The sequence below is a fragment of the Hyperolius riggenbachi genome, chromosome 1, assembly GCF_040937935.1.
Source record: "Hyperolius riggenbachi isolate aHypRig1 chromosome 1, aHypRig1.pri, whole genome shotgun sequence".
Taxonomy (NCBI): domain Eukaryota; kingdom Metazoa; phylum Chordata; class Amphibia; order Anura; family Hyperoliidae; genus Hyperolius; species Hyperolius riggenbachi.
The window spans coordinates 661524438-661552109 of NC_090646.1; the positions used below are offsets into that span (position 1 = coordinate 661524438).

Consider the following 27672-nt stretch of genomic DNA (forward strand, 5'->3'; position numbering starts at 1 on the left):
TTCTGCATAATATGGGTTAATTGTACTGTCCCCAAGTAGCCTTGACCAGGGTCAGTTTTAGGTTTCACTACACCCTAAGCACAACTAGACTCCCCCCCCCCCCCGCCCCTAGATTTCGACCGCTACAAAATATCGCAACACCACTGCCGAGAAAATTTGGATTTGGCAGATGTTTGCTGGAGATGCTTCCAGATCAGTGTTTCTCAAACCTGTCCTTGTGACTCCCCAACAGTGCATGTTTTGCAGACATCTTCAACTATGCACAGGTGAGGTAATTAGTGTCTCAGATAGGTGGATTTCATGTAGCTGAGACAATAATTACCTCACCTGTGCATAGGTGAGGTTGCCCGCAAAACATGCAGTGTTGAGGAGTCAAGAGGAATGTGTACCCCCAATAGTATTAGGTAGCCAGATGTGCCCCCAGTATTATGTAGTCCTTCCCAGTATTAGGTAGTCCTTCCCAGTATTACAGTGGCTTGCAAAAGTATTCGGCCCCCTTGAAGTTTTACACATTTTGTCACATTACTGCCACAAACATGAATCCATTTTATTGGAATTCCACGTGAAAGACCAATACAAAGTGGTGTACACATGAGAAGTGGAACGAAAATCATACATGATTCCAAACATTTTTTACAAATCAATAAGTGCAAAGTGGGGTGTGCGTAATTATTCAGCCCCCCGAGTCAATACTTTGTAGAACCACCTTTTGCTGCAATTACAGCTGCCAGTCTTTTAGGGTATGTCTCTACCAGCTTTGCACATCTAGAGACTGAAATCCTTGCCCATTCTTCTTTGCAAAACAGCTCCAGCTCAATCAGATTAGATGGACAACGTTTGTGAACAGCAGTTTTCAGATCTTGCCACAGATTCACGATTGGATTTAGATCTGGACTTTGACTGGGCCATTTTAACACTTTGATATGTTTTGTTTCAAAACCATTCCATTGTTGCCCTGGCTTTATGTTTAGGGTCATTCTCCTGCTGGAAGGTGAACCTCCACCCCAGTCTCAAGTCTCTTGCAGTCTCCAAGAGGTTTTCTTCCAAGATTGCCCTGTATTTGGCTCCATCCATCTTCCCATCAACTCTGACCAGCTGCCTGTCCCTGCTGAATAGAAGCACCCCCAGAGCATGATGCTGCCACCACCATATTTGACAGTGGGGATGGTGTGTTCTGAGTGATGTGCAGTGTTAGTTTACCGTCACACATAGCGTTTTGAATTTTGGCCAAAAAGTTCCATTTTGGTCTCATTTGACCAGAGCACCTTCTTCCACATGTTTGCTGTGTCCCCCACATGGCTTGTGGCAACCTGCAAACGGGATTTCCTATGCTTCTGTTCACAATGCCTTTCTTCTTGCCACTCTTCCATAAAGGCCAACTTTGTGCAGTGCACGACTAATAGTTGTCCTATGGACAGATTCCCCCACCTGAGCTGTAGATCTCTGCAGCTCGTCCAGAGTCACCATGGGCCTCTTGACTGCATTTCTGATCAGCACTCTTCTTGTTTGGCCTATGAGTTTAGGTGGACGGCCTTGTCTTGGTAGGTTTACAGTTGTGCCATACTCTGCCATTTCTGAATGATCGCTTGAACTGTGCAATGTGGGATGTTCAAGGCTTTGGAAATCTTTTTGTAGCCTAAGCCTGCTTTAAATGTCTCAATAACTTGATCCCTGACCTGTCTGGTGTGTTCTTTGGACTTCATGGTGTTGTTGCTCCCAATATTCTCTTAGACAACATCTGAGGCCGTCACAGAGCAGCTGTATTTGTACTGACCTTAGATTACACACAGGTGCACTCTGTTTAGTCATTAGCACTCATCAGGCAATGTCTATGGGCAACTGGCTTCTCACTCAGACCAAAGGGGGCTGAATAATTATGCACACCTCACTTTGCAGTTATTGATTTTTAAAAAATGCTTGGAATCATGTATGATTTTCGTTCCACTTCTCACGTGTACACTACTTTGTATTGGTCTTTCACGTGGAATTCCAATAAAATGGATTCATGTTTGTGGCAGTAATGTGACAAAATGTGGAAAACTTCAAGGGGGCCGAATACTTTTGCAAACCACTGTAGCCAGCCAGATGTGCCCCCAGTATTAGGTAGCCAGATGTTCCCGCAGTATAACAAAGTTCTTCCCAGTATTAAGTAGCCAGATGTCCCTGTATAAATTATGTTGCCCCCCCCCCCCCAGTATCAGTAGCTGAATTGCCCCTCCCCATGATTGGCAGCCAGACGTGCCCCACTGTTAGGTGGTCTGCTTGTAGCAGATGTGTCTTCTAAAATATAGGAATCTGGATTTGCCCCCCAGTATTAGGTAGGCCCTCAGTATTAGTAGCAGATGTGCCCCACTCCCCTGTATAGGTAGCCAGAAGTGCCCTTAGTATAAAGTAGCCTCCCTCCTCCCCAGTTCAAATAGCCAAAGAGCCCTCATAATAATAATTGTGCCTGCAGAATTATGTAGCCCCCTCAGTAAACATAGCAGAATCTCTCTTTACTAATCGTTGTTGGTCAGGCGTATATGCAGAAAATAAAGGCGGTATTAGTCCTCAATGGAAAATTACAATGTTAGTTCCCAAATGCCTTGTCACAACTTAACATCTCACGTCTGAAGCGCCAAAATGCTTAAGTCACCTGCAATTCCCGGCGTATCACTGAATGTTTGCAGCGCCTAAGCGCTTAGTACACTTACAGTTCCTGGTGTGTTGTTTAGACGAATAAAGATTTCTAGGGCTCCGGGCGGTAGCCCTCACTCCCCCAGCTGAGACCTACTTGTAGTTTTGGACATAATCTGCTCAGAACCGCCGCTTCCCGCAGACCCCACGCTGCGTATCAGCCAGCCTTCGTATGGAGCGCAGCTTCCGGATCAGCTGCTCAGTCAGCTGTGACGTCACTTCCAACAGGCATCCCTGTGGTTCTTCCTGCGTTCCACGCACCACTATGCACTGCTCCTGCTTGTGTAGCCGCCGTGGGACTGCAGTTGATGAAATCGTTGGAGGGCAACAACTTCTACCACAGGGGCGCCCCTTAGATCAACCTGTTTCAATGGCTGAACTCGTGTATAAGTCGACCCCTATACTTTTATTTAGTAAGTCAGGCCTAAATTTCTAGACTTATAGTCAAGTATATATGGTAACCACAAGATACTACAATAGCTCCTCCCCCTTCTGTAGTGTCTCCCGGCAACAGCATCTTCTGGAATACATACATCTCCTGGAAGGTGAGGGTGATCTCAGGGCTTGTGGCCTGGTAGCTAGTGAGGAGCACTATGTCATGTGACTTTGCTTGTTTCTTCTCTCCCTACAGGAAATCTGCAGATATGCCGCTGCCTTTACTATGGTATGGCCTCATGATCCTGGATTCCCACCAGCCAGGTGAGTATTATTCATTCATTATCTGACACACTTATTCTGTGACTGTCCTGCAGGGGCGTTTTTAGGCATAGGCTTTCCAGGCCACTGCCATGAGTGCCATTGGTCCTGGGGGCGCTATGCCTCGAATTAATTTCTGCCCCTGCGCTAAGCCTCACCTGTCACGGAACAGCCGTGAGAAGCACAGGCAAACCGGGAAGATTCGCGCAGTCGATTTTCTGATCGCTTCCTGGTTAGACTACACAGTCATTGCAGCGATCAGAATGACATTTTTTTAAAAGACAACTTGTTTTCCTTTCACCAAATGGCAAGAAGCCTTCTCAGGGAAGTTTCCCAGGCACCCAGCTGTGTTAAGGGCCCATCCATCAGATGAAGTCATATAGGAGCTTGACAGAACCAATCTAAAAGGATAGAGTCGAGACCCAATGGCACCGACTCTCCGCGGGGGTCTGACACTTAGCCCTGGTGGCCTGACTTCAAAGACCCCCCCCCCCCTTTTCTGATCTGATAAACCCCAGCAACTAGTACTGACCTGCTGTAACTCTTAGATGTCTATAATAATCCACAAACTGCTATATTTGTCATATTTCCTGTGTTGCAAAGCTGCCAGGCCCTTCAAAATCGCAGAGTGTGTCGGACCCTACCTGACGCTGGAACTGAGAAGATTCCAGAACAATCAGAGTTATGGGCTGTCAGTGAGACAGATTCTAAGTACCCTGCTGATACCCTGCCCCTCGTGTTTGGTATCATTGTGCTAGATAAATCCGGACTGACCTGAAAATGTTATTTAATCTGCCCTGACCTGTACGGTTCTGTGAGATAGAGCCCATATATCGTTAGATATGATTTTCGGGCCCCAGGAGAAGGGGGATGGCTCCTCTCAGGTTCTAAGGTGGTGTGTGGTTCCTGCCCCCACTCCCTCAGACTGTGTCAGGAGTATAAAAATGGCAGAAGACCCAAAATCAATGTCCTCCACTTTGAAACATCATCCCGATTATATCCTTTCCAGCTTGAGGACATGCTGGCATCCGGCTTGTTTGGACTTTGACGCTGAGTCACCTAACTCTGAAACCAAGGACTTAGCCATTTCTTTTCCAAAAGGACATTTTCACCTGAACTTAAGTATCCGTTTATTTCTTCCCTTACTTTTATTTTTATACTGCGCTACTATTGTCTCTATAATTGTTGATTGTAATGATTTTCTGTATATATTAATTATTTATATTGCATTTATAATAAAAGACTTCTAAAAGTCATTTATTTTTCGTCTACGCCTACTATTCAGCAACACAACACGAATCCTAACTTTCTGAAGATTCACTACCGAGAATCGTTATTAGTCAGAACAGAATGTGTTTAACTGTTTTATTTGCAGGTATTAGTATCAGTGCAGTTAGGTCTCCTGCCCTTCTGCAGGAGTGGTGGCAGTTCGATACCCTGAAATAGTGTGTAGTTTGTGTTACTGTAACTCACAAGCTCCCTTCTAGCCTGCCTGCTGCCAGTGGTTTCTGCGCACCAATTGCAACCACAGATTGCATGGTCTGTTTGCTGAAACCGATTGGAAGGCATTGTGCGGTCCAGCCACTAGGGGTGTGTGACATCACCCCCTGGACTAAGCCATGCCTCCTGCATGAAGCTACACCCCAACAGGTGTTTGTATCTCCTTCTGTCTCCTTGTGCTTCCTTCTGTCTCTTTGTGCCACCGTCAGTCCTCCTGTGCCACCTCTGCCCCCTGTGCATCCAAAGGTGGGTTAAGGTCAAATGGCACCCTAAGCAAGCAATGACTTTTGGCCCTCCCTTGATGTCCACCTAGCTTTTTCGGCAAGATTTGTTGGGGGTTGGCGTAAACCAGGGCTCCTAGACTCTCTCCAGGCCCTAGCCACCTGCCTAAGTTGCCCTGTGGATGATCCGGCTCTTTGTGTGTCCCACTGTGCCTCCTTCTGTTCTCCTTTGTGCCTCCCTCTGTCCCCTTGTCTCATTATCTGCTCTAGTCCCCCAAGAAGGGGTGTGACTCTCCCTGGTTTGGTTGAGAGGTTACAATTTTTCGACTCATCGAGCTCCCACTTTAGGATCTAGTTTATCTCCAAGTCAATTTTCAACCAGGGAGAGTCATACTCCTTCTTGGCTTGCTACTAAAGGTTCTTTGAAATGTGCTTATACCACATACAGATACTGTCGCATGCATGGCCAAACACGGGAGATTGATTCTTTAATCAATGGTATTTTATATGAAACATTATGTGACTTGTCAAACCTGTAATATGGTCTATATGATCACATGCATACTATCTGCAATTTGCAATATTGTACACTGGATGCACTACTCGTTCTTTACATAAACGAATTTCTGAGCATTAAAATGGCCGTAATACTTACTCCAGTAGTGCCGCATCTTCTTGACCTCTCTTCAATGCAGCCTGTCGGGGCTTAATAGCAATTGGCCGCACTTGTTTGGGGGGGGTGGGGAGTGTTACAGGGCCGGCTGAAGGCCTTCCCAGGTGTTTTATTGTGATCCACTGCAATGCTTTTGGCAAAGTGGCAACTCACCTGTACCGGCAGGCGCGCTCCTTATGGCTCAGTGTGTTCCCCTTGTAACTGACTTTGTGACTGACACAGTGACTCCGTGACATAATAACGTGCCCGGTCACAGAGAAGTACCTGCGCGGAGTAATGGACTAATGGAAGAGAAGGCTTGGTGGGACTGCTGAGGGACCCCAGGGACCACAATAAAGTTGGGGGAGACCTGGGGCTGGCAGCGGCTGACTTGGGGGCCTGGGGAGGACAATTTGGCAACAAAAAAGGGACCCCTATTGTTGCTTTAGGAGGGAGGTTAGATCTGGCAGGGGGGAAGGAGGGGTCTGGCAGGGGGCCCCCCAGGTTAATTGTGTCGGTTACCTGAAACAACTAGCAGTCAAAAAATTGATTTCTTATTGTTTTAGGGCAGTTTATGGGTTTAGGCCATCTAGGCAAAGACCTAGATAGGCCTCTAGCCTACAGGGTGCAGTACTCTACACACATCCCTCAACCTTTTGAGATCAGAAAGTGGGACACTTAAAGAGACTCTGAAGCGAGAATAAATCTCGCTTCAGAGCTCATAGTTAGCAGGGGCATGTGTGCCCCTGCTAAAACGCCGCTACCCCGCGGCTAAACAGGGGTCCCTTCACCCCCGAACCCACCCCCGCAAACCTTGTTCGCAAACTTGGTCGTGAAATTTTAGTTTCCTGGAGGCAGGGCTAACGGCTGCAGCCCTGCCTCTAGTCGCGTCTATCAGACGCGCATCGCCACCTCTCCCCCGCCCCTCTCAGTGGAGGATGACTGAGAGGGGTGGGGGAGAGGCGGAGATACGCGTCTGACAGACGCGTGTGGGGCAGGGCTGCGGTGGTTAGCCCTGCCCCAATGCGGAAGCGCTCCCCCGCTGTACAGAGGGGATTTGGGGGTGAAGGGGCCCACGTTAAGCCGCGGGATAGCGGCGTTTTAGCAGGGGCACACATGCCCCTGCTATCTATCAGGTCTGAAGTGAGATTTATTCTCGCTTCAGACTCTCTTTAAGCCACTTCCCTGCCACACCCCTAATTACACCCCTGACAAACCCCTAGTCATAGATACCAAAAAGATTTCATAAGAAAAATATGTTGTTTTATCATTCAAACCACACTGGTTCTTTCTATCCTGGTTTATTTTCCTTCATATCAACATATTAAAATAAGAAACATGTCAATTTAAATGATGGGAATAAAGTTTAGAGTCAATTAAACACATTTTCAGTAAATAAAATATGTATATTTACACAGATCTGTACATCAGGGGACATTGGCAGTGCTTTCAGACAGAGGCTGTACCCGAATTAGCTATTTGCAAAGGTGTGCAGAGCTCCACAATATGGACAAAAATACACAACATGCATTCAAAACAGGTGCAGCAAAGGAGGGAGTTAGCTTCAGTATAAATAATAGGTGCACAAATTATTCCCTACTAGGCTTCCCCACAACGTTGATGGGCCCTCGGGGGGAAGACCTACCGTTAGTCTAACACTAAAAACATAATTTTTTACCCTATTGCTGCGAATCATAAATGGTATACACATTTCTTCAAACAGTCCTGAAAGAGGAACAAATGAAGAAGAAAGAGGGCGTGGGTGCCCAACGAGGGACTGTCCCTCCAAAAGCAGTACAGTTGGGAGCTATGCTCCACAAGTGGTGGTTAACTGTGTCCGGGGACCCCATCGTAACTAGAACTGGCCCCGTCCTGAATGTCTGGGGCTGCTCCCTCAGTAGTTCTAAACTCTGACTCTAATGCTTTAGATATGAATCCATGTAATTGTGTCCATGATGTAAGCTCTGTAATCGGTCACTCTCCCCTGTGTTCTCCCAGTTCCTCTGCAGGGGATCTGGGTTGACGTCCAGGTGAAAGGCTTTGTGGCGGATGTATCGGCGACTCTGAAGTATAAGAACAAGGAGGAGAAGGCGGTGGAGGCGGTCTTTGTTTTCCCCATGGATGAGGACTCCGCCGTCTACAGCTTTGAGGCCACCATAGAGGGGAAGAAGATTGTTGCTGATCTGCAGGAGAAGAAGGAGGTAATGAGGAAAGCCTGTCAGTAAAGTATATGGCATCTCTCTTACCATGGCTTTGGGGCAGAATACTATGCTAAGTATACAAAATTAACATAGAAGCCTGCCTACAGAAATAGAAGTATAACAGTTATATCTTCTCAAAGAAAACCCGAGCCAAACTCTGGGTTCAGAAAACAATACCTACCTAAGCAGAGGGAAGCCTCTGGTAATTGGACGACTTCAGCTAAAGTCGCACATGCGCGGCCCGTCATAAGAGTCCTGCGCATGTGTTCTCTAAAGACTGAATCACGCATGCGTGGGACGCTTGACGCACCAACTGCGATCATGGGCCGTGCATTTTTTACTTCAGCCGAAGTTGCCAGTGGGACCATGGAAGGGACCCAGAGGATGTCGGGGGACCTCGCGGGCTACGGGGTGCTGGGGGAAGCCCCAGGTAAGTCCAAATTTTAATTTTATGCCTTTGTTCAGGATCTCTTTAACCATGCACTGCCCTCTCTGCCGTTTCTCCTCTGCTGTACCTCTGTTTGGGGAGTGAGACAGAAGCATTCGCAGGTACCCAGTTTTTCCAGTTTATCTAGTGGTTCTAGCCTGCACGGCACAGGTATTTTTATGTGACATGGCGTCCCTCACACTGATAACGATCTGAACGCCCGAAGATTTCCTGCTTGCGTTGGGAGTGCCCAGAAATGTTTACACAGAAATGAAACTGCCAAGGAAGGCTAAGGGTCGGTTCAAACGGACGCTTGGTGGCGATTACTGCCAAGCGTTCGGCACTCGTCAGCTAAACGCTATCATTCAAGTGAATGGGAGCGTTTAGCATCACGCGATTACCGTCGATTGCACAAATGCGGCGTCCCGATATACCACTCCGTTTCAGCCGGACCTAGCCGCCACGTTTTTTATGTCCCCTTGCGGGGACGAAAAACGCAGATCTCGGAAAGCCGACGATTGCCGTACCGCCGCCCCCTCGAGCGAGACGCCGGAACCCACCTGCCGTCTGTGTGAACCCGCCCTAAAGGTGGCGACTTGGTGGCCAATCAACCATCCAATTCGATTTTTATAATTGAATCTGATGAAAATCGGTGCCGCCAAATGCATGTCTTGTTTAGATCCTTGTCTTTTTGTCTGTCCATTAGACCTCTATTCCTCTAGGACTCTCGTCGTATAGGGGTAAAGTAATGTTCCTGACAACTCTCATCAGTGAAGCATCAATAACTGGACTTTATTACTTTACCGTTTTTCTCCCACTCATACTCACTCCCACTTTCCACGAGAGGAAAGCCCACCTTACTTCTATCTACATTTATATGGTATCTCTTTTTCTAATGCTTGGAGAAGAAAGTTCTTCTCACCATTTTATTGCATCTTTAACACTAGTTATGAATAGATGGATTAGAGAAAAATCAAACTCAACCTCTTCAGTATCTGAAGCTTTATCTGAGCTGGCCCTCTTGGGTGACAACAAACTAGGATGTCCTGGAATAGGTGAGTGACGTTGAGCTGAAAGCTCTGAGACTTTGGCTTCAATTCATCAAAGGGTGTTCGATAACAAAAATACCGCATTCGGTATTTGACACTTCACTGTGCTAATTCATCAATATTTTCCCATGTGCGGTTGAGGTTTGTTAACCACCCTGGCGTTCTATTAAGATCGCCAGGGCGGCTGCGGGCGGGTTTTTTTTAAATAAAAAAAAAACTATTTCATGCAGCCAACTGAAAGTTGGCTGCATGAAAGCCCACTAGAGGGCGCTCCGGAGGCGTTCTTCCGATCGCCTCCGGCGCCCAGAATAAACAAGGAAGGCCGCAATGAGCGGCCTTCCTTGTTTTGCTTACATCGTCGCCATAGCGACGAGCGGAGTGACGTCATGGACGTCAGCCGACGTCCTGACGTCAGCCGCCTCCGATCCAGCCCTTAGCGCTGGCCGGAACTTTTTGTTCCGGCTAAGCTGGGCTCAGGCGGCTGGGGGGACCCTCTTTCGTCGCTGCTCGCGGCGGATCGCCGCAGAGCGGCGGCGATCGGGCAGCACACGCGGCTGGCAAAGTGCCGGCTGCGTGTGCTGCTCTTTATTTGATGAAAATCGGCCCAGCAGGGCCTGAGCGGCAGCCTCCGGCGGTGATGGACGAGCTGAGCTCGTCCATACCGCCCGGCTTTAAGTTACCGAACTACTAGGCTTCAATTCATCAAAGGCTGTTCCATAACAGCAGAGCAGCTTGGAATGTCTCTGTGTTGTTACAAGCTGCCTTACAATAGAAGGCATCCAGACACCCCTTTAGATGTAAACATTTCTTATACAGTGGCTTGCAAAAGTATTCGGCCCCCTTGAAGTTTTCCACATGTTGTCACATTACTGCCACAAACATGCATCAATTTTATTGGAATTCCATGTGAAAGACCAACACAAAGTGGTGTACACGTGAGAAGTGGAACGAAAATTATACATGATTCCAAACATTTTTTTACAAATAAATAACTGCAAAGTGGGGTGTGCGTAATTATTCAGCCCCCTGAGTCAATACTTTGTAGAACCACCTTTTGCTGCAATTACAGCTGCCAGTCTTTTAGGGTATGTCTCTACCAGCTTAGCACATCTAGAGACTGAAATCTTTGCCTATTCATCTTTGCAAAACAGCTCCAGCTCAGTCAGATTAGATGGACAGCGTTTGTGAACAGTAGTTTTCAGAACTTGCCACAGATTTGCGATTGGATTTAGATCTGGACTTTAACTGGGCCATTCTAACACATAGATATGCTTTGTTTTAAACCATTCCATTGTTGCCCTGGCTTTATGTTTAGGGTCGTTGTCCTGCTGGAAAGTGAACCTCGACCCCAGTCTCAAGTCTTTTGCGGTCTTCAAGAGGTTTTCTTCCAAGATTGCCCCATATTTGGCTCCATCCATCTTCCCATCAGCTCTGACCAGCTTCCCTGTCCCTGCTGAAGAGATGTATTTACTGTTTTTTATACTGCCTCTGCTGCTCTGAATCTGTCCATCAGTCTTTCTTAACATCTTACTTAATTGCCACAACGTAGATGAACTTCCCGGAGACATTACAAATCCCATGCTTGTTGATTTCACAAATAGCAACTTTGCATTTTCAAAGGGTTACACCACCTAAGGGAACCTGGAAAGTATCTTTTGTCCAGTTCTGTTCTCTCTGCTCACTGCCTGGGGGGTCTGAAGAGAAGCCTGTGCGACCTATCAGCGGCACTTGCAGGAGAACAGGGGCTTTTTCTATTGGCTGCCTGCTCCTGTCAATCCACAGAAAGGCATTGGAAGCTAGTTACCGACAGGGGAGAGCTGGAGATAATCACCGAATGTGTTAGCGAATGTTGTAAGCTTGATGAATTGACATTTGCTTATATTTTACTGACATGTGTGGAGATAATCACCGCACAAGGTGGTAATTTATCTCATTGCTCTGTAATTTAAGCTTTTCATGCGGTAACAGCTTTGATGAATTAACATTTTCTTAAAGAGACTCCGTAACAAAAATTTCATCCGGTTTTATTCCATCCTACAAGTTCCAAAATCTATTCTAATGTGCTCTGGCTTATTGTAGCACTTTCTACTATCACCATCTCTGTAATAAATCAACTTATCTCTCTCCTGTCAGACTTGTCAGTCTGTGTCTGGAAGGCTGCCAAGTTCTTCAGTGTTGTGGTTCTGCTATGAACTCCCCCTTCCAGGCCCCTCTCTGCACACTGCCTGTGTATTGTTTAGATTAGTGCAGCTTCTCTCTGCTCTATTATCTTTTATAAGCTGGATAAATCCTCCTCTGAGCTGGCTGGGCTTTCACATACTGAAGAATTACATACAGGCAGAGCTGTCTGCACTCTGCAGGAAGAAAAAGCCTGACACTTCAGTGGAATATAGCTGCAGGAGGAAAGAAACACACAAATGATCTCTTGAGATTAAAAAGGAAGGTTGTATACAGCCTGCTTGTGTATGGATGTATTTTCTATGTGTGGACATACTGTACATCAACCTACTTCCTGTTTTGGTGGCCATTTTGTTTGTTTATAAACAAACTTTTTAAAACTGTTTTTAACCACTTTTAATGCGGCGGGGAGCAGTGAAATTGTGACAGAGGGTAATAGGAGATACAATACAATACAATAACATTTGTAAAGCGCTTTTCTCCCATAGGACTCAAAGCGCATAGCTGTGTCTCAGATTAATACAGGGTTTCAGGCTGGGTTGTGTTACAGAGGAGATAGTCAGATGTTCATGAATGCCAGACTGAAAAGGTAGGTTTTCAGTTTAGACTTAAATGTTTCCAGGGATGGGGCTGTCCTGATTGGGTGTGGCAGGGAGTTCCAAAGTGTAGGGGCAGCATGACAAAAGGCTCTGTCTCCAAAGGTTTTGAGGTGGACTCTGGGGGTGACCAAGGTGTTACGTCCTTTTGATCTAAGATTGTGGGGGGGTGATGTAGTTGCAACAAGTCCTTCAGGTATCCAGGGCCCAGATTGTGCAAGGATTTGAATGTCAGTAAGCCAATCTTAAACAGAATTCTCCATTTTATCGGTAGCCAGTGGAGTGAGCTCAGGGTTGGTGTTATGTGGCAATGGCGGGGTTGGCACGTTAACAGCCTTGCGGCGGCATTCTGTACTAATTGCAGGCGGCGTAAGTCTTTCTTATGCAGGCCTGTGTAGAGGACGTTGCAGTAGTCTAACCTTGATGTGACGAAGATGTCCCCTAACGCACTGGTATGTTTACTTTTGTGCAATTTTAACAATACAGATTGCCTTTAAGTGCTCCACAAAGTCAGCTGTTTTCAGCATTACCGCATGCGGTAATGCTTGAATTGAAGCCTGTGTCTTTTAATACCTGTTTAATCAATGATGTCACTTCTCTGTCTTCTTTGGCAATGTCCAGATGACACAATTCTCAAACTTTTTTTATTAGGCAGTGAAAACCTGCCACATATCCAACATTTGTCTCTATTTGGGGCTGAATGTCCCCTACTGAAATAATGAACTTCTGGCTGGCTTGAACTGGCTTAAACAATATCTGCCCGAATCATCACTTGAAGATGAAATCCTTCTATTTGATCTCTTTGAGTTAAAATTTCTTGAGGAAAACCTGACCGAGAATCCCTTGATTCTGCTCTTGATGAATCTTTGTAGCGATTTAGAGACTGAACGATTCCTTTCTAGGTCATCTGTATGCTGCACTGAGGAGTGACCTCTTGGCTATCCACCTCTTCTTTGCGGGATTTGGAATCCTCCTTTAGAGGAGGGAGGGTAGGAGGGAGATTGGGCAGTAGTTGGAGGGTAGTGGGGGATCAAGCGAAGGTTTTTTCAACAGAGGAACTACGGTGGCCTGTTTGAAGACTGTGGGAAAGGCACGGTTGGAGAGGGAAAGTTTGAACAGGGAGGTGAGGAGTGGAGCCAGGTGAGGGAAGTGGGGGAGTAGGGTGTCAGGTGGAACAGGGTCTAGGGCGCAGGAAATGGCAGAGGAAGTCGCCAGTAGCTGATTCACATCCTCAATGGTGACAAAAGTGAAGGTGAAGGGGGATAGGGTGTGGGTATAGTTTAAAGAAAAGAGGTAGGGGCGATAGAGTGGCGGCAAGAAATTTCTCATCAGATTGTGACAAATTTGTTAGTGAAGTGGTTGGCCAGGTCAGTGGCCGAAATGGTGGAGGAGGGAGGGGTGAGATTGAGAAGGGAGTTGAAGGTGTATAAATAGCCTTAAAACACTAGCAAATTGGTACTGACTTTACATCAACCCCATTATTTTCTGGGATGAGCCAGGAGGGAGTTGCAGTTGTTTGCCACCTAATAGTGGTCAATTTTTAGATAATGCAGACCAGGTTTGCGAGAATGTTTTCCAGTGCTTTTCAGCATTACTAAATCAAAGTCTCTTCCAGGCCCAGAAAATTTATGATGAGGCCATGAGTCGGGGTCAGCAGGCCTTCCTCCTGGAGGAGGATGAGAGTTCCGGGGACATCTTCAGCTGCAGCGTCGGGAACCTTCCTCCCGGTCAGGAGGCCGAAGTCACCCTGAAATACGTCCGGGAGCTGCCGGTGGAGGCGGACGGGGCTGTGCGCTTTGTGCTGCCGGCCGTTCTCAACCCGAGATACACTCCAGAAGGTACACTACTGACTTTCTGCTGTTAAAGCAGGCCTGAACTCAGAACTTCCTCTCTGCTATAAAAGATAGGCAACAGCATAATAATCTTTAAAGAAAAACATTTATTTTGTTACAGCTGATAGAAGTCATGCAATAAATCTGCAGTGTGACTACTTCCTGCTTTCATGGAAGCAGACATAGGATTAACATCATAGGCTTGATTCACAAAGCGGTGCTAACAGTTAGCACGCTGGTGAAAAGCCCCTATCACGCCTAAATTCAGTTTAGGCGTGATAAGTTTAGGTATGATAAGTTTAGGTGTGATAAGTTTAGGCTATAGCACCAACTGGGTTAGCACCGCAGTGCACAGCTGATCAAAAGTTTTGCGCTAGCAAAGTCTGGTGCACTTCGCATAGAGTTTAATGGCGCTGCTTTGCGTGCGGGACTTTGAGCGCGATCTAAACTTATCATGCCTAAACTGGCTTTTCACCAGCGTGGTGCAATGGTTATCACGCCTAAAGTCTTTTACTGGGTTAGCACCGCTTTGTGACTCGAGCCCCATGAGTTTAAAGGTTAGCTACTCTGCCGAGGCTGCCGAGATTCCTGAGTTGATACAGCTGAAAGATCAAATTACACTTGTGATTGGACAGATGAGGCAGAATTAGACAGGCTGTTCTCTCTAAGTATATACAGGGTGCATTTCTCTATGTTTTTCTTCTGTCCTGTGCAAGAGTTTAGGTCCACTTTAATCCTCCCTGCCTCTTACAGGTCACGATGTGAGTGTGACGGCCACACGGCCGCAGGTTCCGGTTGGTGGGATCTCGTACACGCTAAACCTTACCGCCCACTTTCAGTCTGTTAGCGGAATTGCCAAGATCGAGTCCAACTGTGACATCACACCGATGGAGTTCACAGATAGTGACAGGAGTGCAGCCAAGGTAAGCTTTAATGTTCAGGATCAATTCTGTCTGTATGTTACTATATCATTATCTGTGGGCAGGGCTGGATTTGTACTTTTAACCGCCCAAGGCCCACCATCATCAGCCACCCCCTGACCAAAAGCATCTTTACCCGCCCCAAGCACAGCAGGGATTAGATTGTAAGCTCATCTGAGGACAGTTAGTGACGTGATTGCAGCGATTAGCAGGTGACAGCAGAACTATGAAGGCAGAAGTGTCAGAAGCTGGAGAGCAACGTGAAGCGTATCAGAAGGAAGGAAGGCAATGGCAGCATAGGCGATTTAACACTTGCTTATACAATGACAGCCTGAGTCCCCCCCTCCCCCCCCCCCAATCCCACAACAGGTTTACGTTTCACATAATCAAGCTTACTTATCTCTGTTAGTGGGCAGTACACTTCAAAGAAAAAAACAAAAAAGAAAACATTTAATACCATGTACCATATTTTGATTCTAAATTATGTACAGCGCACTGCACACAATTAGCACCCTACTGCCGCCCCTTGCTTTCCTGGTGCCCTAGGCCATGGCCTATGTGGCCTTACCTGAAATCCGACCATGTCTGTGGGTTTCCCTCATTTGTGTTTTATTGCTCACTTGCAGAAACAGATGTGAAGGTCATATATTGTGCCAGGGTCAGAGGTCAGATATGTATCAGTAGGATTAGTATGAGGTGTATGGCAATAGCAGCCATAGCTTTTGCAGTGGGGTCCTGGAGCTGTTAAAGAGGAACTTTAACCATGAATCAGTAGCTGATACCCCCTTTCCCAGGAGAAATCTTTATAGATCATCTGAAGTCCGTATAGTTGATTTTGTGATGAAGCTCCTCCCATAGTGTGATGTCATGACCATGGTCCTGACAGTTTCCTGTCTGTGAACCTTGTTGCATCGTGGGAATTAACAGCTGTTTCCAGGGTCGGTTCTAGATTTTTTGCTGCCTGAGGCAATCTTATGAGGATACAACCCCCCCCCCCCCCTCCCCCCGATTTGAAATGATCACACAGCACCCAACAATTTACATTGCTTCATTTAATGTTCTCACATGACATGCTGCAGCTCAACACACAATAGCACACTGGCTGGCTCTCTTCTTGCCTCTCCTCCAACTCTGACTGCAGGCTGTAAGTGCAAACACACAGTACACACATGCTGCTCATGTAATCTCTCCACCTGATGCAAATGTTTCACCTTGCTTCACCAGAGAACTGACTCTGGCTGTTACCACCTGTTCCACCTGCTAAGCAACCAGTATCTCCCTCTGTGCATATGCATACCTATTAAAAAAACAACCTTTTAGCCTATCACATTTGTTAGTGGGTGTGGTTATAGATAATGGCAGTTAGTACTGTCTAGTTTTTTCTTGTCTGCCAGCAGTAAAGATGATGATGTGCAGGCTGATTGCGGATCAAGCAATATGAACAAATGGTGAATATCAGTCATTTCTTGATTTCTCTTCTATTTTTTAACATCTTACTTTGCAATTGTAACGCTCGGTGAAGCACAGAGAGGTCTGATTACCGGTGATCTTCAGTATCACGGGAAATACAGACGTATACCAGATTATATGTGATCTGCAGTATCACCGATAATCCAATATACTAACTAACCTCTGGTCACCTGAGTAGAGTGTTGTGATTGGTGCAACAGTAATATAGAGGACAAGCCTCAGTGCAGCAAGGAGAACTGCACAGATTCCTTCCACAGGTCTGAGCTCTCCAAGACGGGAGGAGTCAGACTGACAGTGGGAAGGAAAGTCCGAAAGTGACACTCAGGCGCAAGTGTCACTAACAGGACGAGGAACCGCCTCCAATCGTGAGGTCGGTTCTCGAGGTCGGACCAGCCAGGTCGTAAACACACGGACAGATAAAGTACAGATTCAGTAGGCAGAGGCGGAGTCTAGGTACAGGCAGGGTTCGGCAACAGGTATCAGAAATATCGGGGTACAAAATCAAGAGGCAGAGGCGGAGTCAAAGTACAGGCAGGGTTCAGCAACGGAGTATCAGATATATCGGGGTACAAAATCAGGAGGCAGAGGCGGAGTCAAAGTACAGGCTGGGTTCAGCAACGGAGTATCAGATATAACGAGGTACAAGGTCAGAGTTCAGGAGGATAGTCGAGGCAGGCAAAGGTCATAACAGATAATCACAATCAAACTAGTACTTTAAGCTATCAACAGAATCTAGCTTAGTGTAGGATTACAGCTCCAGCTGGTCCCGGCACACTAACGGATCTGACTAACGGATCTGGGTGCTCCCACGTATGTGAACGCAACGCCAGACGAGGAACGAATGAACAGCCAGCAGTATATATACTAAAAGGTGTCCCCCAGCACCTCCCTGATTGCTGGACCAATGGGGAGTGGAGCTAGAGTCAGCTGACCTGCCTGGTCAGCTGACTCCCTCTTGAGTGTACTAAGTCCCGTCTGAGTGCGCGCGCGTCACTCTAAACCCTGGGGAACTACGAGTCCCAGCCACGGCAGCCCCGCTCTGCGGTGTCTCCGCAGCGGGGACCTGCCGGCTACCCGCCGCATCCAACGCGGCGCTTTCGCCGCGTTCTGCAGGCTGATGCACGGAGGCAGCCGCCTCATGATGCGAGGAGGCGGCTGCCTCTCCGTGCGAGTAATTGCTGAGTGCGGAAGGAGCCGCCCGCCGCTGGCTCATGGCGGCGGCTCCTCCGCGCTTTCTCACAGCAATGTATTGTTCCTCTTAAACCTTCTTGCCGGTTATCCCAAGCTCAGCTCGGGGTAACCTGCGCAGGAGGATTTCTCAGGCCCCGCTGGGCCGATTTTCAATTTTTTTTATTGCACGCAGCTAGCACTTTGCTAGCTGCGTGCATATCTCAATCGCCGCCGCCGATTCACCGCTACCCGCCGCGCCCCCCCCCTCCAGACCCCTTGCGCAGCCTGGCCAATCAGTGCCAGGCAGCGCTGAGGGGTGGATCGGGATTCCCTCTGACGTCCCGACATCCATGACGTTGGTGACGACATCCCGTACCGTCGCCATGGCGACGGGGGAAGCCGAGCAGGAAATCCCGTTCTGAACGGGATTTCCTGCTTGCAAAGAGCGCCGTCGGAGTAGGTAGGGGGATGCCGCTTGTCAGCGGCTATCATGTAGCTAGCACTAGGCTAGCTACATGAATTTAAAAAAAAAAATTTTTTTAAAGTGCTGCGCCGCCCCCTTGCCGACATAATTGGAACGGCAAGGGGGTTAAAAGCCCACTCCCAACCTATTCCTGTAGCAGTCTGTCACGTGTACTTAAAGAAAACCTGAACTGAAAATTAAAAGTCAAAATAAACATACACAGGTAATACTTACGTCCTGTGTAGTCTACTCATCAATCTCTTTTTCCTCTCCTGTTTCCTGTTTGTCCACTGTGATCAATGGAATTCTCCATCCTCCATTTTGAAAATGGCCATTACTCCATAACGGCTTTCTGGTCAGCACTGTTAAACTGTAACATCGCCCACTTGAGCCATAGGGAAACATGGACACATCAGTTCTCCTCTCAGCTGTAACTGACAGCAACTGATATATTTCAGTTTTGACAAAATGTTGTCAGAACTGATCATTGTCAGAAGAAAATGGTGAGCTTCTAAGAGGAACTGATGGCAAGGCAACTATGTATTGTTCATTTGAAGTTACCTCATGTGTTTATTTTAAATAATTTTACTCAGTACAGGTTCCCTTTAAATTTAAAGCAAACCTGTGGAGGAAAAAAATTAAAAAGTTAGATACTTACCTCAGTAAAGGGAAACCTCTGGATGATCTGGAGGCTTCTCTGACCCTTCTCTACTTTACCGCTGCTCGCCAGGACGTTCTACTTCTTCGTGGCTTCACTCTTCTCCATGTACAACTTCTGCGAGAAGGAAAAAGCTGTGCATGAGTGGCTTTGTGCTACTGTACAGGTGCTGGCTGTACTTTGTGTCTGTGCAGTACGGCAGTACTTGTTCACGGATGGGAGCGTGGCCACAAGAACATATTCAGCAAGCCCTTGTTGGATATCTTCAGAGGGGCCAATCGCTGAATCGGTGGGGTGGAGGAGGAGGTTTGCCTCTACTGAGGTATCTATCTATCTTTACCATTTTCTTTCTCTCAGGTATCCTTTAACAGCAGAGCAGTGTCGGAAGCAGAGCTTACAGGAAAGCTGTATTCAGTCTAATTGCATAATGGGGATTTACTCCCCTGTAGGAAGTGACATCACTAATCACATGACCCTGCAGGAGAGGTTCGGGAGATCTGCTGTCCAGCGCAGGTTTCCTGCAGGCTTTGCCTCTTTATGGCGCAACTATGATCTCTGCCACACTATGCGATGTGTGTTGTATGGGAGTGCCCATTTCACTACTCTGTTTCCCCCAAAAAAACTTGACCTCCCCCAACAATGAGCTCTAGCATGATGTTTTAGGATTTTTCAGGTTATATATAGGAAATATAAGCCCTACTCCAAAACTAAGCCCGAGCTCCAGTTCATAAAAAGTCAGTAGTGTCCAGGCTGCTACAGTCTACATGTAAAAAACGTAAAACCCACTGGCAATAGAATGCAGCAGGACAGATAGACCCTTCACCAGCAGACACCCCCAAAAAAATTACACTCCAAAGACCCCACAAGGCCCAAAACAATGAGGGCTGACAAGTGATGGGTCGCAGTGAGTGTAGATTGTTGTTTATGGAAAAAGGAGATAAGAGTAAAAAGAAATTCATGATGGAATTCAGGGTGTGAAGAGTTATGATGTTCCAGAATGTGATGACACGACTATAGCCAGGGAAAAGTGTTGACCTTTTTTTTTGGGGGGGGGGGGGGGGGGGGCGTGTTTTGGCCGCACAATCAGAGAGCTCCGTGTAACGATTGGTGTCAGCAATAAGCAAATGTCTGGTTATTAGGTGATCTGCAGTATCACCAATAATCCAGACACTATGGGCTCGATTCACAAAGTGGTGATAACCCAGTTAAGGACTTTAGGCGTGATAACCATTTTATCATGCCTAAACTCAGTTTCTGGCTGTTGTGTCTCTCTAAGCGTATGTTACGCTTAGAGTGACGTCATGTAAACAAACTCATGTAGTAAAACTACAACTAAAAGTAAAAATAATAAAACTCAACACACATTTACATCCTAAAACTACTGTTTACATGCCACCCTCCCAAAAATACCCAAATAAAATGTCTAATATATATATATATATATATATATATATATATATATATATATATATATATATATATATAGATAGATATATTATATTATATAAAAATTACAATAAAAAAAACATGGATGACATATTTCTATATTTTCTTTTATTTTAAACTTGTAAATAGTGATAGATGCAAAATGGAAAAAAATGCACCTTTATTTCCAAATAAAATATTGTCGCCATACATTGTGATAGGGACATAATTTTAACGGTGTAATAACCGGGACATATGGGCAAATACAATACATGAGTTTTAACTATGGCCGCATGTATTATTTTAAAACTATAATGGCTGAAAACTGAGAATTTTTTTCTTATTCTTCCTGTTAAAATGCATTTACAGTAAAGGAGCTCTTAGCAAAATGTACCACCCAAAGAAAGCCTAATTGGTGGCGGAAAAAACAAGATATAGATCAGTTCATTGTGATAAGTAGTGATAAAGTTATAGGCTAATGAATGGGAGGTGAACATTGTTCGGATGCATAAAGTGAAAACGACTGAAGGCTGAAGTGGTTAAAGGAAGATAATAGCAAGCTCTGACATGGGGTTGTGCCAATAATAAGCCTTTCAACAACCAGGGCTAATCGAATGACTGTATGAAAAGTTTTAATGATGTAACCCGTCTCAAGCTCACTTCTGAATTATGAGTCTTAAAGAGAACCTGAGGTGACGAGGCAGTGAAAATGTATACATATCTGGGCCTTCCTCCAGCCCCCTCCAGGCTGATCGCTCCCTCACCGTCCTTCACTGACTGGATCATCTGGAATCTGGCCCCGAAAGTCCTCCGGTCAGGGGTGTTCTGCATATGTGCTGCCTGAGTGTGACAAGGGAGTACCTTCAGCCGGACTGCTCCTGTGCCGACCAGCCCCGCCTGGAGGACTTACGGGCCAGATTCCAAATGATCCAGATGGTGGAAGAGGACGGCAAGGGAGCGATCGGACTGGAGGGGGCTGGAAGAAGCCCCAGGTATGGATAAATGTTCTCTCCCTCACCATCTCAGGTACCTATCTTTTATTATGACTGTTCCTGGATCTTCCATGTCCCCCTTCCTCCATAGCTTGAATAAGTGCTGGGGCCGCAGAGCTCAGTTGCGATAAGAAGGCCAGAATAACTTATGTTAGGCTTATCTTCTTTGCAGGTGTCTCTGGCAGAGGGGCACAAGTTTGAGCGAGATGTGGAATTACTGGCTTACTATTTGGATGGGAATAAGCCCAGCGTCATAGTGGAGGCGGGACTCAGCTCTACAGACCCTGCCCAGGATTCAACGTCAGCACAATCAGGTGACCCAACAAGCTCATGTGACATCTACAGCTCTGCATCCAGGGTGTATTGATCATCATGTTCATTCTTTCCTTTCTTTATTTTAGAATTTAGACTTTTTGACTGCTTTAGAATAAAGCTGACCTCTCTTTCCTCACCTCTAAAGTCATTGGTTATCTTTTTTTTGGATATTACCAATCAAGAATGATTTGAGTTAACATTTCAAACTCAGGTTAATCCAAATTCTTTCTCTTACCCCCCCCCCCCCCCCCCCCCTGGAGATTATGGACGCAAATGAGGCAAATATTTGGACATAAAAGTAGAGAGACACATGGTAAATTAATGTTTGCATTTGAAGAGGTCAAATTAATCTGTGCAGACGTTTGGCTACAACTAGTAGTAGTGTGGGTGCCAAGTTAAGGAGGTTTGGTTTAGGCGCTTGGCAGTAGGGTGTTAAGTTTAGGCATTTGGGGAAGGGAGGGGGGTGTTAGGCTTAGGCATTAGGTAGGAGAGTTTGGTTTAGGCACCTACAGGGTGGGTTAGGCATTATGTGGAGGGAGGGTTTACGTCAGGCACTTATGGGGGGGTTTAGGGTAAGCCATAAGGTTTGGTTTAGGTACTTACAAGTGGGTGGGGGGTGTTAAGCAGGGGTGTTTCTAGGTTCCTGGGAGATCCGGGGCACCCCTCGGCACCAAGAGGGGAAATGGACGTGGTCATGCCATGGAAAGTTGGCGTGGTGATAGGTGGGGCCAAATGTACACGAACATAGCAGTGGTGTAACTTAAATATATTCAATAGGCAGTATTTCACATAAATAAGCCCCTCACCTGGCTTCTTTTGGCTGGCTGGCCTGTGTGCCGTACTTGGCTGGCTGTTATGCTGGGCTTGCTGGTGGTGATGCTGGGTGCTGGGCCTGGGGCTTTGCTGGGCTGGGCAATTTGCTGGGGGCTTCACTAGGGTGAGGGCGTTTTTGGGCGCTTTGCTGGGCTGGGGGCTTTAGTAGGCTTTGCTGAGCTGGGAGCTTTGCTTGGCTGTAAGCTTTGCTGGGCTGGGGCCTGGAGGCTTTGCTTTGCTGGGGGCTTTGCTAGGCTGAGGGCTTTGCTTTGCTGGGCTAGGGCCCTGGGGCTTTGCGTTGCTGGGCCCCAGGGGCTCTGGTTTGCCGGGGCTTTGCTAGGCTGGGGGCTTTGCTTTGCTTGTCTGGGGCCCAGGGGCTTTACGTTGCTGGGGGCTTTGTTAGGCTGGGCTGGGGCTCAGGGTCTTTGCTTTGCTGGGGGCTTTGCTTTGCTGGGTCCGGAGCTTTGCTTTGCGGGGGGCTTTGCTTCAGGATAGGTAGCTAGGTATAGATGCCTTCAGTATAGATAGCAAGGTATAGGGGTCCTCAGTATAGCTCGGTAGGCATAAGGGCCTAGGTAGGTAGGTAGGTATGGGGCCTTCAGTATAGGTAGGTAGGTATGGGGCCTTCAGTATAGGTAGGTAGGTATGGGGCTTTCAGAATAGGTAGGTATGGGGCTTTCAGTATAGGTAGGTAGGTATGGGGCTTTCAGTATAGGTAGGTATGGGGCTTTCAGTATAGGTAGGTAGGTATGGGGCTTTCAGTATAGCTAGGTAGGCATAGGGGCCTTCAGTTCATTATAGGTAGCTAGGTATAGGTAGGTTCATTATAGGTAGTAGGTATAGGAGCCTTCAGTATAGGTAGGTAGGTATGGGGCCTTCAGTATAGGTAGGTAGGTATGGGGCTTTCAGAATAGGTAGGTATGGGGCTTTCAGTATAGGTAGGTAGGTATGGGGCTTTCAGTATAGATAGGTATGGGGCTTTCAGTATAGATAGGTAGGTATGGGGCCTTCAATATAGGTGGGTAGGTATGGGGCTTTCAGTATAGGTAGGTATGGGGCTTTCAGTATAAGTAGGTAGGTATGGGGCTTTCAGTATAGGTAGGTAGGCATGGGGCTTTCAGTATAGCTAGGTAGGTATGGGAACTTCAGTATAGGTAGGTAGGTATGGGGCTTTCAGTATAGGTAGTTAGGTAGAGGGGCTGCCCTCCTCCATCCCCCCCCCTGGTCATCCCCCGGGACGGGACTAGCGGTGCACAGTGGGAGGGAGAGGGGGCGGATGGAGTTTCCGCGATCTGAGGTCTGGACTGGCAAGGATGGAGGCTCATGGGGCACCCAGCCTTAATTGGATCCGGGGCAACATGACAACAGGTTCGGGGGCGGTGCCCCAGATCAAGCCCCCTAGCGACGCCACTGGTGTTTAGCATTAGGTGGAGGAGTTCTGTTAAGGCACTTACGTTCTGACAAGGGGTTTTGCTCCTGTTGCCGCACTCCCCTCCATGTACAAACATGGATGCATTACATCTGCTGAATGCTACTGTGCAGGGGAAGCCACCAGTGGCGTAGCAAAGGAGCTGTGGGCCCCGGTGCAAGTTTTACATTGGGGCCCCCCAAGCACTCTATACATAACAATTGATACGGAGCACCAAAACCTGCCAATGGCAGCTACAGTGTCAGAGGTGCAAGAAGGGGATGGGGAACAGCTTGTTTATGATTACTTCCATTTAAAGTATCTATAGAAGTGATTATTATGAGCACAGGACCGATAGAGAGCTAATACTGCAGTTGAGGGAGGACCCCAGGGTCCGATGCGGTCGCAACCTCTGCAACCCCTATTGCTGCGCCCCTGGATGCCACAACTCAGACAGGTGCAGTGTGGGCTACGCTTGTACACAGAGTGGAGTATGGCGGAGAAGAAGATGGCCCTGGTGAGTGGCGGTGGGGTCAAGTAGGACTCTATTGGTAAACATCTGTTTTTTTGCTTCAAGTAGGAAATTTGAGCTTGTGTTTCACTCTTTTCTCTGTAGAGTTTGCAGATTCTGTTATGACTGGGTCAGTCGCCATGCTGAATTTCTACCCCAGTTTCCCAGCAGATCAGGAACAGACCAACAGTCTGGAGTTTATCTTTGTGGTGGATCGCTCTGGCAGTATGGAGTCCCCCATGAATTCCGAGCCCAACTCCCCCCAGCGGATTCAGAGTGCTAAGGTCAGTAACTTGCCCAGGGTCAGCATTTAAAGCGTACCTCACATGATGAGATAGACATGAACCAATACTTTTATCCCATGATCCTCCAGTACAATGGTGACTGCTATCTGCACCCCCCCCCCCCCCCAAAAAAAAATGAAACACACACACACACACACACACAGATGCACTCATTAGAGAATACAAAACTGGCACCAGGCGTGGGCGCTATAAAAGTGGTGCCTCTTTCAAACTCATTATTAAATGATATTTATCGTTTTTATAAAGTTAAAAAATGGTGCCGACCATCAAAATGTTATTTATCGTTTTAAAACCTGCTTTTTTTTGTCCTGCCTGAACGATATTTATTGTTTTAAAGTGATCCAGAGGCGAAAGCACCCTCATGTATTTTACCATATAGATCAGTGGGAACATTAGAGAAAACACCTACTATGCTTTCTGTTTCATTCTGCACTGCACAGCTTGTTTCTTATCAGACCTGATAAAATCCCCGACACTGCGTAATATGTTGGCGCTTTATAAATACAATAAATAAATAAAAATAGTCTGGCTTTGCTATAATGATTCCTGAGCAGAGCCAGCAGGGGGCAGGCTTGGACTTGAAAAGACATGAGAGAACACAGACTGAGCTATAAATATTCCTGAGCAAAGCCAGACTGAATGCTCAGTCAGGGATTTTATCAGGTCTGATAAGAAACAAGCTGTGCAGTGCAGAATGAAACAGAAAGCATGGTATGTGTTTTCTCTAATGTTCCCACTGATAAATATGGTAAAATACATGAGGGTGCTTCGTCTCTGGTTCCCTTTAACCACTTCCCGACCGCCGTATATACAATTGGCGGCTGGGAAGTGGACCCCGCAAGGACCGCCGTATGTACAAATGGCGGCGGTCCTTGTACGGGCATGGGCGGCGCGATCGCGTGATTGGTGACGCGATCGGCCGCCGGGGACTGGCTCCGCTCACCTCGCGCTGTAACCCGCCGGCCGTTCGGAAGCGCCGGCGGGTTACTAGCACCCGGATCGCCGCATACAAAGTGTATAATACACTTTGTAATGTATACAAAGTGTATTATACAGGCTGCCTCCTGCCCTGGTGGTCCCAGTGTCCGAGGGACCACCAGGGCAGGCTGCAGCCACCCTAGTCTGCCCCCTGATCGCCCACAGCACCCCTCAGACCCCCCCCCCCCCCCTGCCCACCCCCCAGACCACTGTTTGCACCCAATCACCCATCAATCACTCCCTGTCACTATCTGTCAACGCTATTTTTTTTATTCCCTAAACTGCCCCCCTGCTCCCTCCTGATCACCCCCCACCCCTCAGATTCTCCCCAGACCCCCCCCCCCCGTGTACTGTATGCATCTATCCCCTTATCACCTGTCAATCACCTGTCAATCACCCATCAATCACCCCTTGTCACTGCCACCCATCAATCAGCCCCTAACCTGCCCCTTGCGGGCAATCTGATCACCCACCCACACCAATAGATCGCCCGCAGATCTGACGTCCGATCACCTCCCAAGTGCAGTGTTTACATCTGTTCTTTACCCTAAACACCCACTAATTACCCATCAATCACCCATCAATCACCCCCTATCACCACCTGTCACTGTTACCCATCAGATCAGACCCTAATCTTCCCCTTGCGGGCACCCAATCACCCGCCCACACGCTCAGATTGCCCTCAGACCCCCCCCTTATCAATTCGCCAGTGCAATATTTACATCTGTTCTTCCCTGTAATAACCCACTGATCACCTGTCAATCACCTGTCAATCACCCATCAATCACCCCCTGTCACTGCCACCCATCAATCACCCCCTGTCACTGCCACCCATCAATCAGCTCCTAACCTGCCCCTTGCGGGCAATCTGATCACCCACCCACACCAATAGATCGCCCGCAGATCCGACGTCCAATCACCTCCCAAGTGCATTGTTTACATCTGTTCTCTACCCTAAACACCCACTAATTACCCATCAATCACCCCCTGTCACTGCTACCCATCAGATTAGACCCCTATCTGCCCCTAGGGCACTCAATCACCCGCCCACACCCTCAGAACGCCCTCAGACCCCAGCCCTGATCACCTCGCCAGTGCATTGCTTGCATCTATTCCCCCCTCTAATCACACCTTGAGACACCCATCAATCACCTCCTGTCACCCCCTAGCACACCTACCCATCAGATCAGGCCCTAATTTGCCCCGTGTGGGCTCCTGATCACTCGGCCAAACCCTCAGATCCCCCTCAGACCCCCTTCCGATCACCTCCCCAGTGCATTGATTGCATCTAATTTCCCCTCTAACCACCCCCTGAGACACCCATCAATCACCTCCTGTCACCCCCCTAGCACTCCTATCCATCAGATCAGGCCCAATACAACCTGTCATCTAAAAGGCCACCCTGCTTATGACCGGTTCCACAAAATTTGCCCCCTCATAGACCACCTGTCATCAAAATTTGCAGATGCTTATACCCCTGAACAGTCATTTTGAGACATTTGGTTTCCAGACTACTCACGGGTTTGGGCCCGTAAAATGCCAGGGCAGTATAGGAACCCCACAAGTGACCCCATTTTAGAAAAAAGACACTCCAAGGTATTCTGTTAGGTGTATGACGAGTTCATAGAAGATTTTATTTTTTGTCAAAAGTTAGCAGAAATTGATTTTTATTGTTTTTTTTTCACAAAGTGTCATTTTTCACTAACTTGTGACAAAAAATAAAATCTTCTATGAAGATTTCTATGGGTCACTTGTGGGGTTCCTATACTGCCCTGGCATTTTAGGGGCCCTAAACCGTGAGGAGTAGTCTAGAGAGACAGAGATATTTCTCCCACCCAGCATGGGTATGTGTAAAAATACACCCCAAAACACATTATACTACTTCTCCTGAGTACGGCGGTACCACATGTGTGGCACTTTTTTACACCCTAAGTACGCTAAGGGGCCCAAAGTCCAATGAGTACCTTTAGGATTTCACAGGTCATTTTGCGACATTTGGTTTCAAGACTACTCCTCACGGTTTAGGGCCCCTAAAATGCCAGGGCAGTATAGGAACCCCACTAATGACCCCATTTTAGAGAGAAGACACCCCAAGGTATTCCGTTAGGAGTATGGTGAGTTCATAGAAGATTTTATTTTTTGTCACAAGTTAGCGGAAAATGACACTTTGTGAAAAAAAACAATTAAAATCAATTTGCGCTAACTTGTGACAAAAA

The 27672-nt window shown here is 47.2% G+C and overlaps 1 protein-coding gene across 1 annotated transcript in view; it reads left to right on the forward strand.

The window, feature by feature from the left end:
* Positions 1 to 27672, forward strand: part of LOC137532241 (von Willebrand factor A domain-containing protein 5A-like) — a 144670-nt gene that overhangs the window by 64968 nt on the left and 52030 nt on the right. The window contains exons 2-7 of the mRNA XM_068252534.1: positions 3308 to 3375; positions 7744 to 7946; positions 13812 to 14034; positions 14782 to 14951; positions 21299 to 21440; positions 24279 to 24457. Of these exons, the coding sequence (XP_068108635.1) occupies positions 3321 to 3375; positions 7744 to 7946; positions 13812 to 14034; positions 14782 to 14951; positions 21299 to 21440; positions 24279 to 24457 (972 nt within the window). The 5' untranslated portion in view covers positions 3308 to 3320. The remainder of the gene's footprint in view (positions 1 to 3307; positions 3376 to 7743; positions 7947 to 13811; positions 14035 to 14781; positions 14952 to 21298; positions 21441 to 24278; positions 24458 to 27672) is intronic.